Below are 14,133 nucleotides of genomic sequence, written 5' to 3'. Positions count from 1 at the left end.
CAAATCCATGTATTTGAAAAAATAAAAAAAGATGGAGAGAAAACAAACTCATAATTATGAATCATAGCTGCTTCATTGGTCAAAACTGTCATGCCTCTCTCTGTGCTCTTTGTGTTAAGACTATGCAGCTGTGCCATTCGATGAATATAGTGATATGATGAATAGTACACGGTTTCTTCTGTCTCAGAATAGGCTTTTCAGGGGTGACTACACATGTCAAGAATGTTCTGTACTCCTGAAGTAAAAGAAATGAGTCCGTGTTACCTCAATGGACAGATAATGATGCATTTTCCTATTATATTTGACTATTAGATGAACAAAAATGCCTATTATGATTCAAACCCAATTAACAAAACTTGTTAAAATATAGTTTTATTACAACACTGGAATGTGGGGAGGGAAGTGAGCTTGAGAGAGAGGGGGGCTGGGGTGTTATGCAAGGGTCGCAAGAGGCAGGCCAGACGCAAAAAGGATGCTGCAGTTGTAATTCATCGTTTGTATATATTCAACAGAAATAAAAAGGCTTTAATTTCATGATAAATCACAGGAAGTCCGCTCTCCTATTTACGCTAGCTTCAGAGCGGAGCATTCAGACCCATTCAAAACAATGAAGCGTAGCTCATTTGCAAGTCAGAATTGTAAAATATAGCTAGCAGCCGTGGATGAGGGCTTAAGTTTATGTAATTATGTAATGTAATTTAAGTTTATGTTCTACTTGTTCTTGTCCAACAGTTGTCATTTGTCAGTTGCCATTAAACACATTCAGAGAGGATTTGAATTGCTATTTTTATTTTCAATTCTTATCATTTTAGCACTGGAGAATGTCCCCTTGCACTGGCTAAAACCCCCCAAAAATTCCACCTCTTTTGGGCCTGACGAGGGGAGGTGTTTGAGCTTGGTGTAAAATGATTTTAGTGGCCAGATCAGTGGTTTTAAAGGGAAGCGTATTAACACTAAAGCTATATATGTGCAGAGTAGACCCACAAAAGCAACATACATTTTAAATCAATACTCCACACAAATATACATTCTGATGATCAAACACTCCTCCTGCAGGCTAAAATCAATCATAATAGGTTTGTTGATTCTTCATTGACAGAACAGCAGCTTTAGTCAGCTTGAATTCAGTTACTAAAAATAGTTTCTACTGTTGACCCATTTTTACAGCTGGAGAATCAAAAGGCAAAAGTACCCAACAGGTGACCTACAAAAAAAACACAGAATATCGTGGATTTCAGGTGTTGTATAATAAATAAATAACAATAATAATAATTTAATTTAATGTTTTAATCATCTGACCTCTGCACCACATCAATCATTTTTGGTTCTTTCCAAATCAGCGTAGTGTGCTGGCTCTGTTTTGGGCGCCACCGGTAATGTTGGGGGCGGGCCAGACCTACTTGCACCAACTTTCACGTTACCATTGAGTTACAGGTGTGACTTGTTGGAGCAACTTCCAGGACATGGTTGGAGGAGTCTCACAGGATACAACCAACTAATTAATGCTGCTGGTTGGTTTGCCTGCTCTGTGTGGTTATCAGATGCTGGACTAACATAATTTGTTGCTTAGAGAATTGGTGTTAATTTTGTCGCCCATTTTTCAATTTAGTCTTAGTCTTGTGTCAAAGTTCATTCTTAGTCTTAGTCACATTTAATCATTCACATATCATTGTTTGTTAGTCATGTTTTAGTCGACTAAAAGTCTCAACATTTTAGTCTAGTTTTAGTCAAACGAGAACTCAAATTATTTTAGTCAAACTATTTTAGTCTTTTTCTATTTATTTCAGAGATCATTTTTGTTTATTCATTCCAGTTGAAATTATGTTCCACAGCTAAAATATTAATTAAATGTCTGGAATAACAAACATCTTGAATGGTGCACTTGTTCTGATTTTTTATATTTATTAGAAACACCAACTAAATAAAATTAAGAAATCCTACTCTCAACAAACTCTCTCAAACATTGCTACCATCTCTCACTCCACCCGCAATGGGCAGTAGCGGGTGGTGTACACTCATGCGTAAAGGAAGCCATCGCCAGGTTTAGAATGACAACATGAATCCGACATTTTGCGCTGTTTCGACGGAGTTTCTGAATTCCCGACATTCCCTGAACACACCAGAATTACGTACTAGATATGGGCTGGCCATTTACCCGCAGGCCGCAGCCCTTAGTAGTTGCAGAAAAAAAATTAAGTTAGGTTGAAGTTACATTGGTTGTAAACAAACACGCCATGTTGGACCAGCGTTTTTTACTCTCAAGTACAACTTTTCATCACAAAACTTCAAAGGTAAGGCAGAATTTCTGTTTCTCGCTGTAAATAAGTGGTTGTTTACCTTAGTTTGTATTCTTTGGCTGCTGGTTCACTGAGTTTTTAGCGCAATAATAGTGGTACTGTTGAACTCGCCAGGGTCCTAGCTTTCACATGAAATTTTGTTTGTGTACCATGAAGTATCAGAGCGGTAGCAATGGAAATGTGGAGAGTGGGTTGACTTTCTGACGCTATTCGGATTTTGATATTTGTTTATTAATATGCTTGGTGTTTGAGTTGTGTTTGGTGTGTGTGTAAAAAATGACTTAAATGTGCTTGTAGCGGAGTTTCTCCTGTTCAATTTGATGTGCAGTATGACTGTATTGCTACATAATTAGGGCAGCGTTTTACGCCTTTTGCTGCAGAGTTTCAGGGTCCCCCACTTGGGAGACTTTTTGGTTTAACAGGTTAAATATGCCGAAATATCCTGCACATATTCCCATCTGTCAAAACAAGGCATTGTGATTTTTTTTATCCGAGTCTAAATATTGGAAATGGGACCAAACCTCCTGTCGCCTCTTCCTTCCTAGCATGATTGCAGCTCCCGCGTTGTCCGTGTTCCTGCATGCAGTTTTGTTTTGAAGCCACAGGGGGCGCAGCAAGAGGATAGCCTATGTAACCTTGCCTACAGTAGAAGAACTGCTGGCACAAACACATGACAGCTGGACAGGATGTTGCGTTTCTTCTTGTGTAGTAGACGAAAAAGAGGAGGGAGTTTTTGTTTATTTTTTATTTCTTGCAAAACATTTTTGTCTCGTTTTTATTTGTCAACAATAACGCACATTAACAAAGGTTTAGTCAGTGTTGTTTGAACATTGGTGCCGTCTGGTCTTAATCATGGGAAAAAGGGTTGTTGACGAACATATTTCGTCTTGTTTCGTCTGACGAAATTAACACTACTTAGAGTGTAGACACATTTGCAGTTTACTTGCTTACTACTGGATTAGACCACCAATTTAAATAATAAAAACACTATCTAGGGCTGGGCGATATTGACAAAATCAAATATCACGTTATTTTAGACCAAACACCTCAATATTGATATTACAACAATATTGTAGCGACGACTGTTGATGCTTTCACAAAATATTTACACTATGAAATCTTTGATAAATAATCATCAGTAATGTGGATATAATGAAAAAGTGGGTAAAAAGTAAATAACAGAACAGCTAGTACAGTCTGGTAAGCTCAGAAAATTACATATTTTACTGTAATGCAGCATTTAAAACCAGGAAAAGACAACTCTGATGACATATCGCGATATTACGATATCCAAAATCTAAGATGATATCTTGTCTCATATCACGATACAGATATCATTTCAATATATTGCCCAGCCCTAACACTATCCTATTTGAGGCTTCATCTTAGGGCTGCTAATGTTGTTTTCTTTACCAATTCATCTGCTGATTTTGATCAACTGATCAATCATTAACTCTAATTTGGAAGCAAATTTACTAATCCTACCATAGTAAAGTGACAAAAGCTCCATACTCCGACTCTGATTGGCTTGACCTGCCCATGACCTTTCTGACGTGGCCCTCACCTAAAGGATATGATGTTTTTGCCACTTTTGTAGATGAAGGAGATGTGAAGCCGGCTAGCAATCCAATCAGAGTGTCATACTAGCTGTAATTTAATGGATGCTGATGCTTATAAACATACAAACATATTTAGTCATGAATGAATGAATGAGTGCACAGCATGGCTAGAAGTGTGTGACACATTGCTGGATTAAAGTGGGGCTATATCAAACCAAGACACTGAAATTAGGTCTATTGCTCGCTGGTTTTAATTAGGTATGTTAATTGTGCAGATGATCTGCTCAATAGTATGTCGGTAAGTAGAGGTATTCAGTTAAATTGTATTTCCTCATTTACCTTTGCTTAAAATATATCTTAATTTCACATATGAACTGCAGTGAGTCCAGTGCATCTCAGGTGACACCTCTCGCATGCGAGCTGCTACCCCGCTGTTACGACCTGTCATAGCCCTCACGCCGTCTGTGCACACACCCACACACTTTTTCCAGTCCAGTCCGTTCTCTTGGATAAACACGTTCCTGGAATATGTGTTCTGCTGTAGTTCTGGTCTCAAGTGACTGACAGAACATAAAATCCTCCTGAGCTGCACCATCATATTCATATCTCACATAAATCAATAAATTGGCCAAATCTGCAACATCTGTAGTCTCATCAAGCTGTATGGCAAAATATTGACTGTTCTTAATGTGCTCTATCAGTGTGTTTTTAACATCGCCAGCCATGTCTTTCATCCTCCTTGACACAGTGTCATTTGAAAGTGGCACCAAGTGTAACTCTCTGGCAGCTTTCTCTCCACACATGATCCGTGTCATCTCTTTGGCTAAAGGTAAACACAACTGTTCCCCAATTGTGTGCGGCTTACTGGCTCTTACGATTCGGAGGCTGGCACGATATGAAGCTTCTTGTGCTTTGGCTATGGGTGTACCAAAGGACTCAATGGTGGACTTTGACTGTTTCAGTTCATCACATTTTCGTAAAAAAAAATTCCACTGGTTTGTCGTTAAGTGCCCTGTGTTTGGTTGTAAGATGGCGTTTGAGATGCAATGGTTTCATGCATTCATTGCTCAAAATGTCGCCACACACTGTGGCCTGGGCTCTTCCTCTCTCCCGCTCCAAATAAATACAAATTTTAGTTTTCGTCATATCTCCTCACTGGTTTGTGCCTTTAGTTTTTGCTAGCAGCTGCTCTGGGGGCTTCACTGGGGCCACCGCTGTTAGCACCTGCACCCTGCCCACACTTGTCCTCTTCAGTTCTTGCTCTCTCCTGGTCCACAGTTCCCTTCGCAGACTGAAGCCACGACAGTAGTTTAGTACTCTTCATTATTAAAAACCTCCACCTCTTGCCATCAATTCTTGCCTGCTACCGTGAATAACTGTTGATGTCAACGCATTTATATTTATTTCAGTGATTCTTTGGCGTACCACTAGAGGGAGCCCAACGTACCACTAGTGGTGCGCGTACCACACTTTGAGAATCACTGCTCTAAACATACTGTACATACAGCGTGTGAATACAGTATTAAGATAAAACCTCTAAAAAGTAAGTAACAGATCCTTTAAACATACTGCAATATTTTCAGATAGTTATTGTAGCCTGTATGTATTTGTCACTGTAGTATAGCAATTGTTATGTTTCAGTTTCTGGCTTTAAGTTAAACTTAAAGCAGTAGCAAGCAGTAGTTAGCAGTGCCTGAGGGTTTACAGTGGCAAGCTGTAGGGTGACTCACGGGAGAGTGAGGTTGTTGATGCCCTGTCAGGTTCACCTTTGGGTCATAACAAAGAGTCTAGCTGTCACTGTAGACTAACCTGCTGAAGGGGATGACATGTGACTCACAAGGAGTGATGGAAAGTTTCCTTCTTATTTGGTAGTCAGCTCTTTTGAGTTTGTACGTTAAAAGTGAGTTTAAAAGAAACAAGGGGGTGAATTTAAAGGTATAAACTAAGTAAATTGTTTAGGCTTAGTAATAACCTGTTTCACACGGAAGAAGAATAGAATAGAATAACGAGATATTAGTGGAGCAGTATTTTACATTTTCAGTGGAGATAGCAGAATGCGGACTACACTGAATCCTTGGTTTATTGAGGGTTTCAAAGAGGGAGCAAATTGGCTGTCTTATATTTAAGTCTGTGTAATCAGGAGAAGGCCTGCCACATTTCACTGCAGCTTGTCAAGCTCTCTGATCTTAACAGCTTCAAAGTGTTAACAAGGTGACTGTATCAGAGACGGCAGAGGTGAAGACAGCTACGGGGTAAGAGGGGTACAGACCACGGGAGACAGAGCCAGAGACAAGAGGGGAGAGTAAATTGTGGCAAAGCAAGCGAAAAGAAAATAAGAAGAAAGTCAGAGGGAGAAAAGAAATTAAAATGCGGGGGTTGATGGTGCTGAGATGGGACGAGGAGGGATTTGAGGCAGAAGATGGGTGCAGAAAAAACAAAATGGCCTTCTCTTCCTCCCTAAAGGGAATTGCACAGACTCTGTTTTGTTTCCATTTCCTTCGATCTTAAGCTGTTTTGTTCCTCTTTGATGACAGCCTTGTGATGTTGGACCTGGATTTGACTAATTATAGCTTGGATCATTACGATGATGAAGTACTTTAATAAGCACGGTGCATTTTTCTGCTGTCTGATTGACTGGCCAGACTCCTTTTTCATCTTATTCATAAACACACACAAATAGAATTAACATCATGTCGCAAATTGAAACATTCATTTACAACTTAGTGAGCTTTATATTATGTGTCCAACCCTATATATAACCTGATATACCCAAAATCAGAATCGTAGAATACGGTATGCATAAACCAAACTCATATTCATCATAAGGATGTATTTTGGTGGAAAAAAAAGAAAATGTTGAGGCCATCTGTTTCACTTAGCTTCAGACTGAAGGCTGGGAGTTTAAAAAAGGACCAAAAAAGCACCTTGGACATGCACTGTGTAAGCATTTTTTCAGTGTAGGAATGGAGACAGAATAAAGAAAAAAATGCCAGACATTCATAAAAAGTAGAGAGATAAAAAAACACAATAAAACTGTCCACAAACACTCAATCTATACCCTTTGTGTTGTAGAAATATGAAAGCATGTGCACATGTTTCATCCAACTCACACACATTCACACAATGGATTTATTTCTGTCAGCTTTTGTCAAAATAGAGGAGAAAGAAACATGACCGAGGGCGGAGAAGAAAAAAAAAAACAGTGTGTCATTTTTGCTTCCTTTACAACCTCACAACAGCCATTTAGGATTATCTGGGTTTAACAGCAACTCTGTCTCTTAAAAAAGTCCACTTCCTGTGTGTTTCTGATTCCCCTCCTTTCATTTCAACACATTTCTGAAAAACAGTTGGCAGGAAAAAATATGGTTGTCGGATCATTTAAGTCCACGAGGATTCATTATCTAAATGTACTGACCAAAGCTGCCAGTTTAATGTCATGTGAGTGACCATTTTATTGGTAAATCTGATTTCATTAGCAGAGTAGTGGCAGCCACAGTGTGAGACAGAGCAAGCTTGGCAAGTTTGCTGAGTTGGGCTGAAGTAATATGAAAAAAAAAAGAAGCTTGTTGCAATTATCCAGTACTGAAGCACACTGCTTGGCTTTAATCCTCTACTGCTCAAATTAAAGTGTTGATACCAAAAATCCAGCAGAGTCCATCTGTGTGTGAGTGTGTACGTGTGTGAGAGAGTTACACACAGACATAGTCACAGCCACATTCTCACACACACTGTTAATAGCGCTGATAGCACTGCCCAGTGCCCTAGACACATGAAGTGCAATAACTTTAGATAATTTTATTAATAAAATCATCTCTCTTCTGCCTCCTGCTGCATCACTCCCTCGAGCTCCCCTCAGCCCTTTTATATCAGTTCACTGCCTTCCCTGGTGCTCGGTCCTGTAATGAATCACAAGTCAATGTATGAAGCCTGTTCATTCCCAATCTGCCTTTCCATCCCTCTTTCTCTCTTCCTTCCTTCCCTTGTCCGTCTCTCATTCTCTCTTTGTCCATCTGTCCGTCTCTCAGCAGACAGACAGCACTGCCTGTTAGCCTTGTTGTTGTGTCTCCACAGCAGGAATGCAGCACAATCACAACGGCAGACGGATAATGGCCAAGGGATAATTAACACCCTGCTGCAGGGAACATCTTCATTCATTTGTAACAATAAAGAGATCAATATATGCAGATGCAATATTAGCTGGTCAATTGCCATGTCTAAATGATTAGAAACAAGGGGGATCCCATGATTGATGTGTGTGACTCATGGCTGAATCTCATGCTGTCTGCATTAATATTCCCTCTTTTCATGTCACGTCCCATGTAAGGCAATTGAATCGTACATGCTGTCCACTCTCATCAACTCACTGAAGTTCATTTGAGAAACAGCTGATGAATAGGATGTGAATGAGAAGAGGGGAGAAAGAAGGTGAAAATATTCCCAAATGTGCACATGGCACGGGGATGATAGCAAACAGATATGATTTGACATACACTCATTATCTTTTATTAGATTCAAAAAAATAACATTCAGTGATCACAATTTTTAGTGTCAAGACATTGCCCTCAACATGAAAGAAAAGGGCATTGCTCAGTCTGTCATCACTGAGTAATGCAGCTTTTCAACCAGATAGTTCAAGGAACTACAGAGCCACAGGAACTAAATGAGGAACTAGAAATCACTTTTGCATGTTCCTGTTCGTTTCCATTGCAGAACTGTAAACTAGGCTTGTCACTATAACTACTTTTGTTGTCTCAAAAATAATATTATATAATTGTCTATTGTTGTTAAATAATTGTCTCAGATAATTGTTGTTATTAACTCAGATAATAATTGTTAAATAATTGTCTGAGAAATAACTGCAATAAACAATATTATTGTCATTTGAAGATCATTTTATACCACTGATATAATGATAATATAATGGTGTAATAATGCAAAGGGGGTGGAGGGTGCATGGGGTTGTAGAGTAGGAGCTACACCTCTGTAAAAACACAGACTGCCTTTATGGACATACAGAGTTATTAACTTTAATTCTGCTTGTGGTGCCACTTACTTCTGCAGTCTCCACTCAGACATGCACAGTAAGGAGTGGTGGCAACTACTTGCTTAGCCAATGTGACATGAGTAGCCTCTTAGCCTCTTAGCTGCTATGTGTGGCACTAGTGACGTAAAAATAAAAGATCAAGATCATGTCCATGTGTCATACAATAAGTCAATATATTGTATGATAACTCAATAATAAAAATGATTGTGACAGGCCTACTGAACGACTGAACAACATTGACTCATCCCGTGTGTGTTGTTGCAAACTACTGTTACTGCAATGGAGGAATCCAAAGAGAACACACATAGGTATCAGCCTACAAAGTAGCAACAATATGCAAAGTGTTTTAGTAACAATTAGCAAATTATGTTTTGTTGACACTGTCTTATTGCTTAGTAACTGAACAAACTGTTCCTTGTTTAGTCCCCTTAGTTACAGTAAGACATCTGTTTTCCTAAAATGACACAATACAGTGATAAGCAGTAACATCATTTTGACTAATTTAGCAACAGTACTTAATTATAGAATTTTGGATCATAATGATAAGGAACTTTTTTTCAGAAATGATGGTTCATTTGGCAAATCAGCTGACTTTTGTGTCATTGTAATGATTAAAATGTATAGTAGCCTACCATAAAATGTCCTAATCTAGATATTGACTCTTTTGAGACTGTCTAGCAGAATACTGAGGTTCTTTTCAACCTGTAGTCAATACTTATGGTTCAACTTTTGAAGGAAATGCTCAATTAGCATTAAGAGATGGCTGGTGGGCTTTTGCAGTTTTCAGATTTTCTCAAACTCAAACAGAAACAGAGAGAAACACAATTCAAAATCACAGTGACTCTTAAGTTACACAGGAGATGCTCAAATACTGACAGCTAAATGTAGACATACTTTTAAACATGGCAGGTTCTGCTCAGTCTCATGCACAAGGTCAACTGTGTCATGCCATGCCTTGCCACAGCAAAACTATGCAACACTGTGTCAGTGAAAAAAATGACAGCATTGTGAAAGGGGAAGGAAAGAGAATAAAAACATTCAGACCTTTACATTTTTAATGGTTGATGTCTTTGCAGTGGCAAAGACTTTTACTTTTTACTGCTTGTTTATTGGTAGTACGTACAGAAACTTTCACAGTTCTTTGCAGAATTCCAGTGGGACTTGATATTGATCTCTTCTCAGTCTTAAACCCATAATGTTATGGTCTTGACCTCAAGAGCTCTGCTGTTTTAATGCAGGTGCATTACAGGCAAATACATGAAAGGAAGTTCAGTACAATTATGATTTAACAATAAACACCAGCCTCTACTGTGAGTGATGTTCTGAACAGTCATGCACAGGTACCTTCATCAAATCTTCCAATACTGCTCTGGACACTAGCAAAATAATAACACTTTTGTATTTTTCCTGGCACCAAACTGCTTGGTTAAGTCATGTCTATACAGTGCAAAGCATTAGGAGCTCAATCAAATAACAACAGTCAGTTTTCAATTGATAATCAAAATAATTGTATGTGTTATTTAAATTGAAATGATTATAGGGATCTGTATGCAGAGCTGTGAGTTTGTGCAGTCATATAAATAAACAGACTCTTGCTTTACAGTATATGCACTTCAGTAAGCCAACTTACATAAAATAGATTATTATGTAAATGTAGAGTATGTGCAGCAACAATGTTTGGTGTGTTGGCTCTGACCTTGATGCTCCACACAGGGAGACATAAACTCACTGTAACCTTTTCAGTCAATTTTGTAGATATAAATATATGCAATAGACAATAGGAATGGAAGCACATCTCATTGCCATACAAATTACTATAATTGCAGCCTTACTGCAGGGATTTTATTGTCTTCCTAAACAACTTGTGTGCGTCACTACAGTATAAAAAGCATGTTTATAAGAATGTATATCTTTCCTCCTTTTACTAAAATTACTGCCACTGAAGGCATATTTGTGTTGCTGTATCTCTTTATTCGAATGCTGCATATTTACATCATTGGACTCTGCTCCTCAAAGACAGTAACAGCTTTCTCTTGAGAGGAATTGATCGGGACTATAATTCCACTCATTAGAAAAATGTCTGCTGCGACATGGATGAGAAGAGCTGATGTGATTAGACATGACTCCAACTACTAATGCGTTCGTCCTGATGACAAAAGCAGAAATTTGGAAATTCATCATACAAAATGCCTTTATTTATTGTCTTGATTAAAGTCGCTGTTGCTGCTCTGCTAACGTGCTATGCTTTATGCGTAGACATGGGGAAAGTGTGCTGAGTCCAGGGCTGCCAACTTTTGATTTCAGCATGGTGTGACATTTGTTCCTGTGGAGGGGACACAACTTTTTGCTAATTTGTATTTATCGGTTAGCATTTTTGATATACACTTCCAACAACCCTACTTTAGTCTCTCAGGTTTATCCAAATTGAAGTCTATGCATGGCACTTGATTATGCCTTAAAATGGGGGAGGAAACTTGGAAAGATGCATAGTTGGTGGAGGGATCTGGGCATGCATTACTACACCACCTAACCTCTTGGATTAAGTCAAAACACAGCCATCTGCACTAGTCTAGATAAATTAAATTGTGGGTGCTATTAAAACCAAGAATGTATCAATAACAGTATATAACCGGGTGGATCAGGACAGGAAATTATTATCAGAACGATGATTACCTATCTAACCCTGCTTCACCTGAAAAACAGCTCTAGCTAACCTGGTGTGCTGAGATCAGAGTTGACACTGATTTGAGCCCGTTGTGGTGAAGCACGGTCTCTTATTTGACCTGAGATTTGAGAAATTAATTTGAGAGAGTTTAGAGTGTGTTGGCAAACCTGTAAAATGTATCATTATATTACTAAATTTCAGCAATGAGGTACTTAGATTAATGATTTTACATAGGCATACTAATCTGAAAACCCATTATTTGGAATTGCAAGTATGTTTCAAAGGGACAGAGATGCAAAGCGCCCCCGTAACCATAATAACTCACTATCCCTCCTTCCTATGTGCACACAGTGCGAGAGGAGAGGGAGGGACGCTGTGCCAGAAGAGCCACTGACTGAGATTACTCTGAGCAGTATGCATGGGAATAAATTACAATATAGTAATAGATGTGTGTATGTTTCTTGCTTTCCCCCATGCAGGGTGTTGCTATTGTGCTGTGCCTACTCTGTCCGTGCACTGTTAGTGTCCTCTTTTAAATTTGTTATTCATTGTGTGAGAAAATGGACATGCAGTGTGTGAGTCTCACGTTCAACGCGAGAGAGTTGGCAGGTAGCGAGTCTCTACTGCGTTTTCCTGTCATTTTTGGTTGCGCTAGCTTCTCTGTCCTCTCCTCTGCTATTTGTCAGTGTTTGTGTTTAGTTTGGTTTGTAATATTAAAATTTGGCAACATATTTTAAAGTTAGCTACTGGCTCACACTATCTCTTCCTCTCAACCAGCAGCAGAGGGAGGAGGAATGAGTAACTGCTGTTTGTTTTCTTCATTCTTCCTAACCTTCACTCAGTATTTTGATGTCAGGAGTATTATTCATTTAACTGACATTTTCCACATTTCCAGTAAGATATTATTGAATTTATAGTGACTTTGCTGATGGATACATTGTTGCTGCTGTAGGAACAATATTGTCATATTTAAAATCTGTTCTAATCCTATTTTGAATTCATTCTTTTTTCTTTTAAGAGAGAATTTACCAATTTACCAATGAGAGTACTGATAAAGAACCAGACTGATAATAGTAGGCCTGTGACTAAAATAAAGATACCCACCAAAACTTCTGTGGGCCTAGCTCTTGAACTGGGTTATTTTATTTGATGCCGTCTGCCAGACCACTGCAGTTCCAATTATTTAATCAACTGGATAGCACCATAAAACAAAAGCAATCATCATATCAGCAAAATAGCGCAGAGTAAGAAAAGCAGCCAGTGTTGTATTAAACACCTTAGCTATGAATAAATGTCCTTCTGATTTTTTTCAAATAGTCTCAGACTTTTTCATTTGTAGGCTGCTCTTGTTTTCCATTCAAACAATTAATAAGAGTACTTCTTGTTTGGCACAAGCACCAAATTAGTGCTTTCTTATTGGCTGCTGTTTGTGATCAATAACAAGACCTAATTAAAGTTTGAATTTCAAATTTCTAATCGCTGCATTTGTTTAACACTCATAAATATCATTTCTATTCACATGGCTGTTTTGCTCCCTCAGAAACTAATGATAATTATAGTTCAACTGTCCAGTTAAATCAATTCTGCTATGTGAAATCCAACTCCATGCTTTTTTAATGATATAGCACAGAATAATAATCAACATTAATAATTAGGGAACACAATTAGCTGACATTTTAATTGACGGGGCCTGGGGTAAACGACCTGGATAATGGATGGGAGGTCGCTGGCCCAAACAAGGTTAAGAAACAATGTATTACATCATAAAATTAAATGTCTTACCTTTCCGACGTATAGCGGCTCTGTGCCTGTGTACTCCTCCACCACAAAGAACTGGTTCCAAACCCATCCTCTCTTAACTCGTTCAAGCGATGAAGGTCCTTGGTCTTCTGTATTGGCTTCTGAGGTCAAACCACTAGTCCTTGAGGCTTCACACCAGCCAAAATGACAGCAGTTAAGAAGGCCCAGTGCTGCCAACAGTGTCCAAGCTCCTGATGTCCAAAATGGAGCCATTTTGATTTGTTTGTTTGTTTGTTTTGTTTTAAGTTAAGAAAAGAAAAAAAAGAAAAAAGAGAGGAACCCAACCTGGGTCTACATGTAATATAACAATTGCATGCAGACAGTAAGAGTCTTCAGGTTGTAGTTTTACACCAAATAAATCTCCACCAGTGTCTTTGTTTGAGAAGTTGAAAGTTAATCCATGGGATCTTGGATCAATCTAAAGTTATATGCTGAATAAAGGGTAGGTCATGAAGCATATCGGATTCCTACCACCTGCCGAGGATTTGTTTGTATTGTAACATGGTCAGTCATTATGATTCTATTACAGTATTTGCCCAACTTAATACAGTTTCTTTTTTTTCATAACATGATTCCTCATGCCGAAACAGACTTTGGAAAATGTCTTTTAAATGAAATTTTTGAAGGCAATAAAAACAAAAGGCTTTAATAGAATGACTCACTGCTCAGTGGGGTAACTAGAAGAACATGGAGATACAATGGCATGGAGAAGCATGCCTGTGAAAAGTGGCTGTTTCCCTCCATTCTTTACTTTGTGTTTTTTACTAC

At 38.5% G+C, this 14,133-nt stretch overlaps 1 protein-coding gene across 1 annotated transcript in view; it reads right to left on the bottom strand.

Annotated features, from left to right (window-relative positions):
* The window catches only part of LOC128354970 (cadherin-22), an 84,524-nt gene extending 70,946 nt beyond the window's left edge, over positions 1–13,578 (bottom strand). Inside the window, exon 1 of the mRNA XM_053315094.1 lies at positions 13,348–13,578. Within this exon, the coding sequence (XP_053171069.1) occupies positions 13,348–13,578 (231 nt within the window). The remainder of the gene's footprint in view (positions 1–13,347) is intronic.
* Positions 13,579–14,133: the final 555 nt, after the last annotated feature.

This window comes from Scomber japonicus, chromosome 3 (genome assembly GCF_027409825.1).
Source record: "Scomber japonicus isolate fScoJap1 chromosome 3, fScoJap1.pri, whole genome shotgun sequence".
Lineage (NCBI taxonomy): Eukaryota > Metazoa > Chordata > Actinopteri > Scombriformes > Scombridae > Scomber > Scomber japonicus.
The sequence above is the reverse complement of the archived record's forward strand: the minus strand, read 5'-3'. Positions and strand labels throughout refer to the sequence as shown.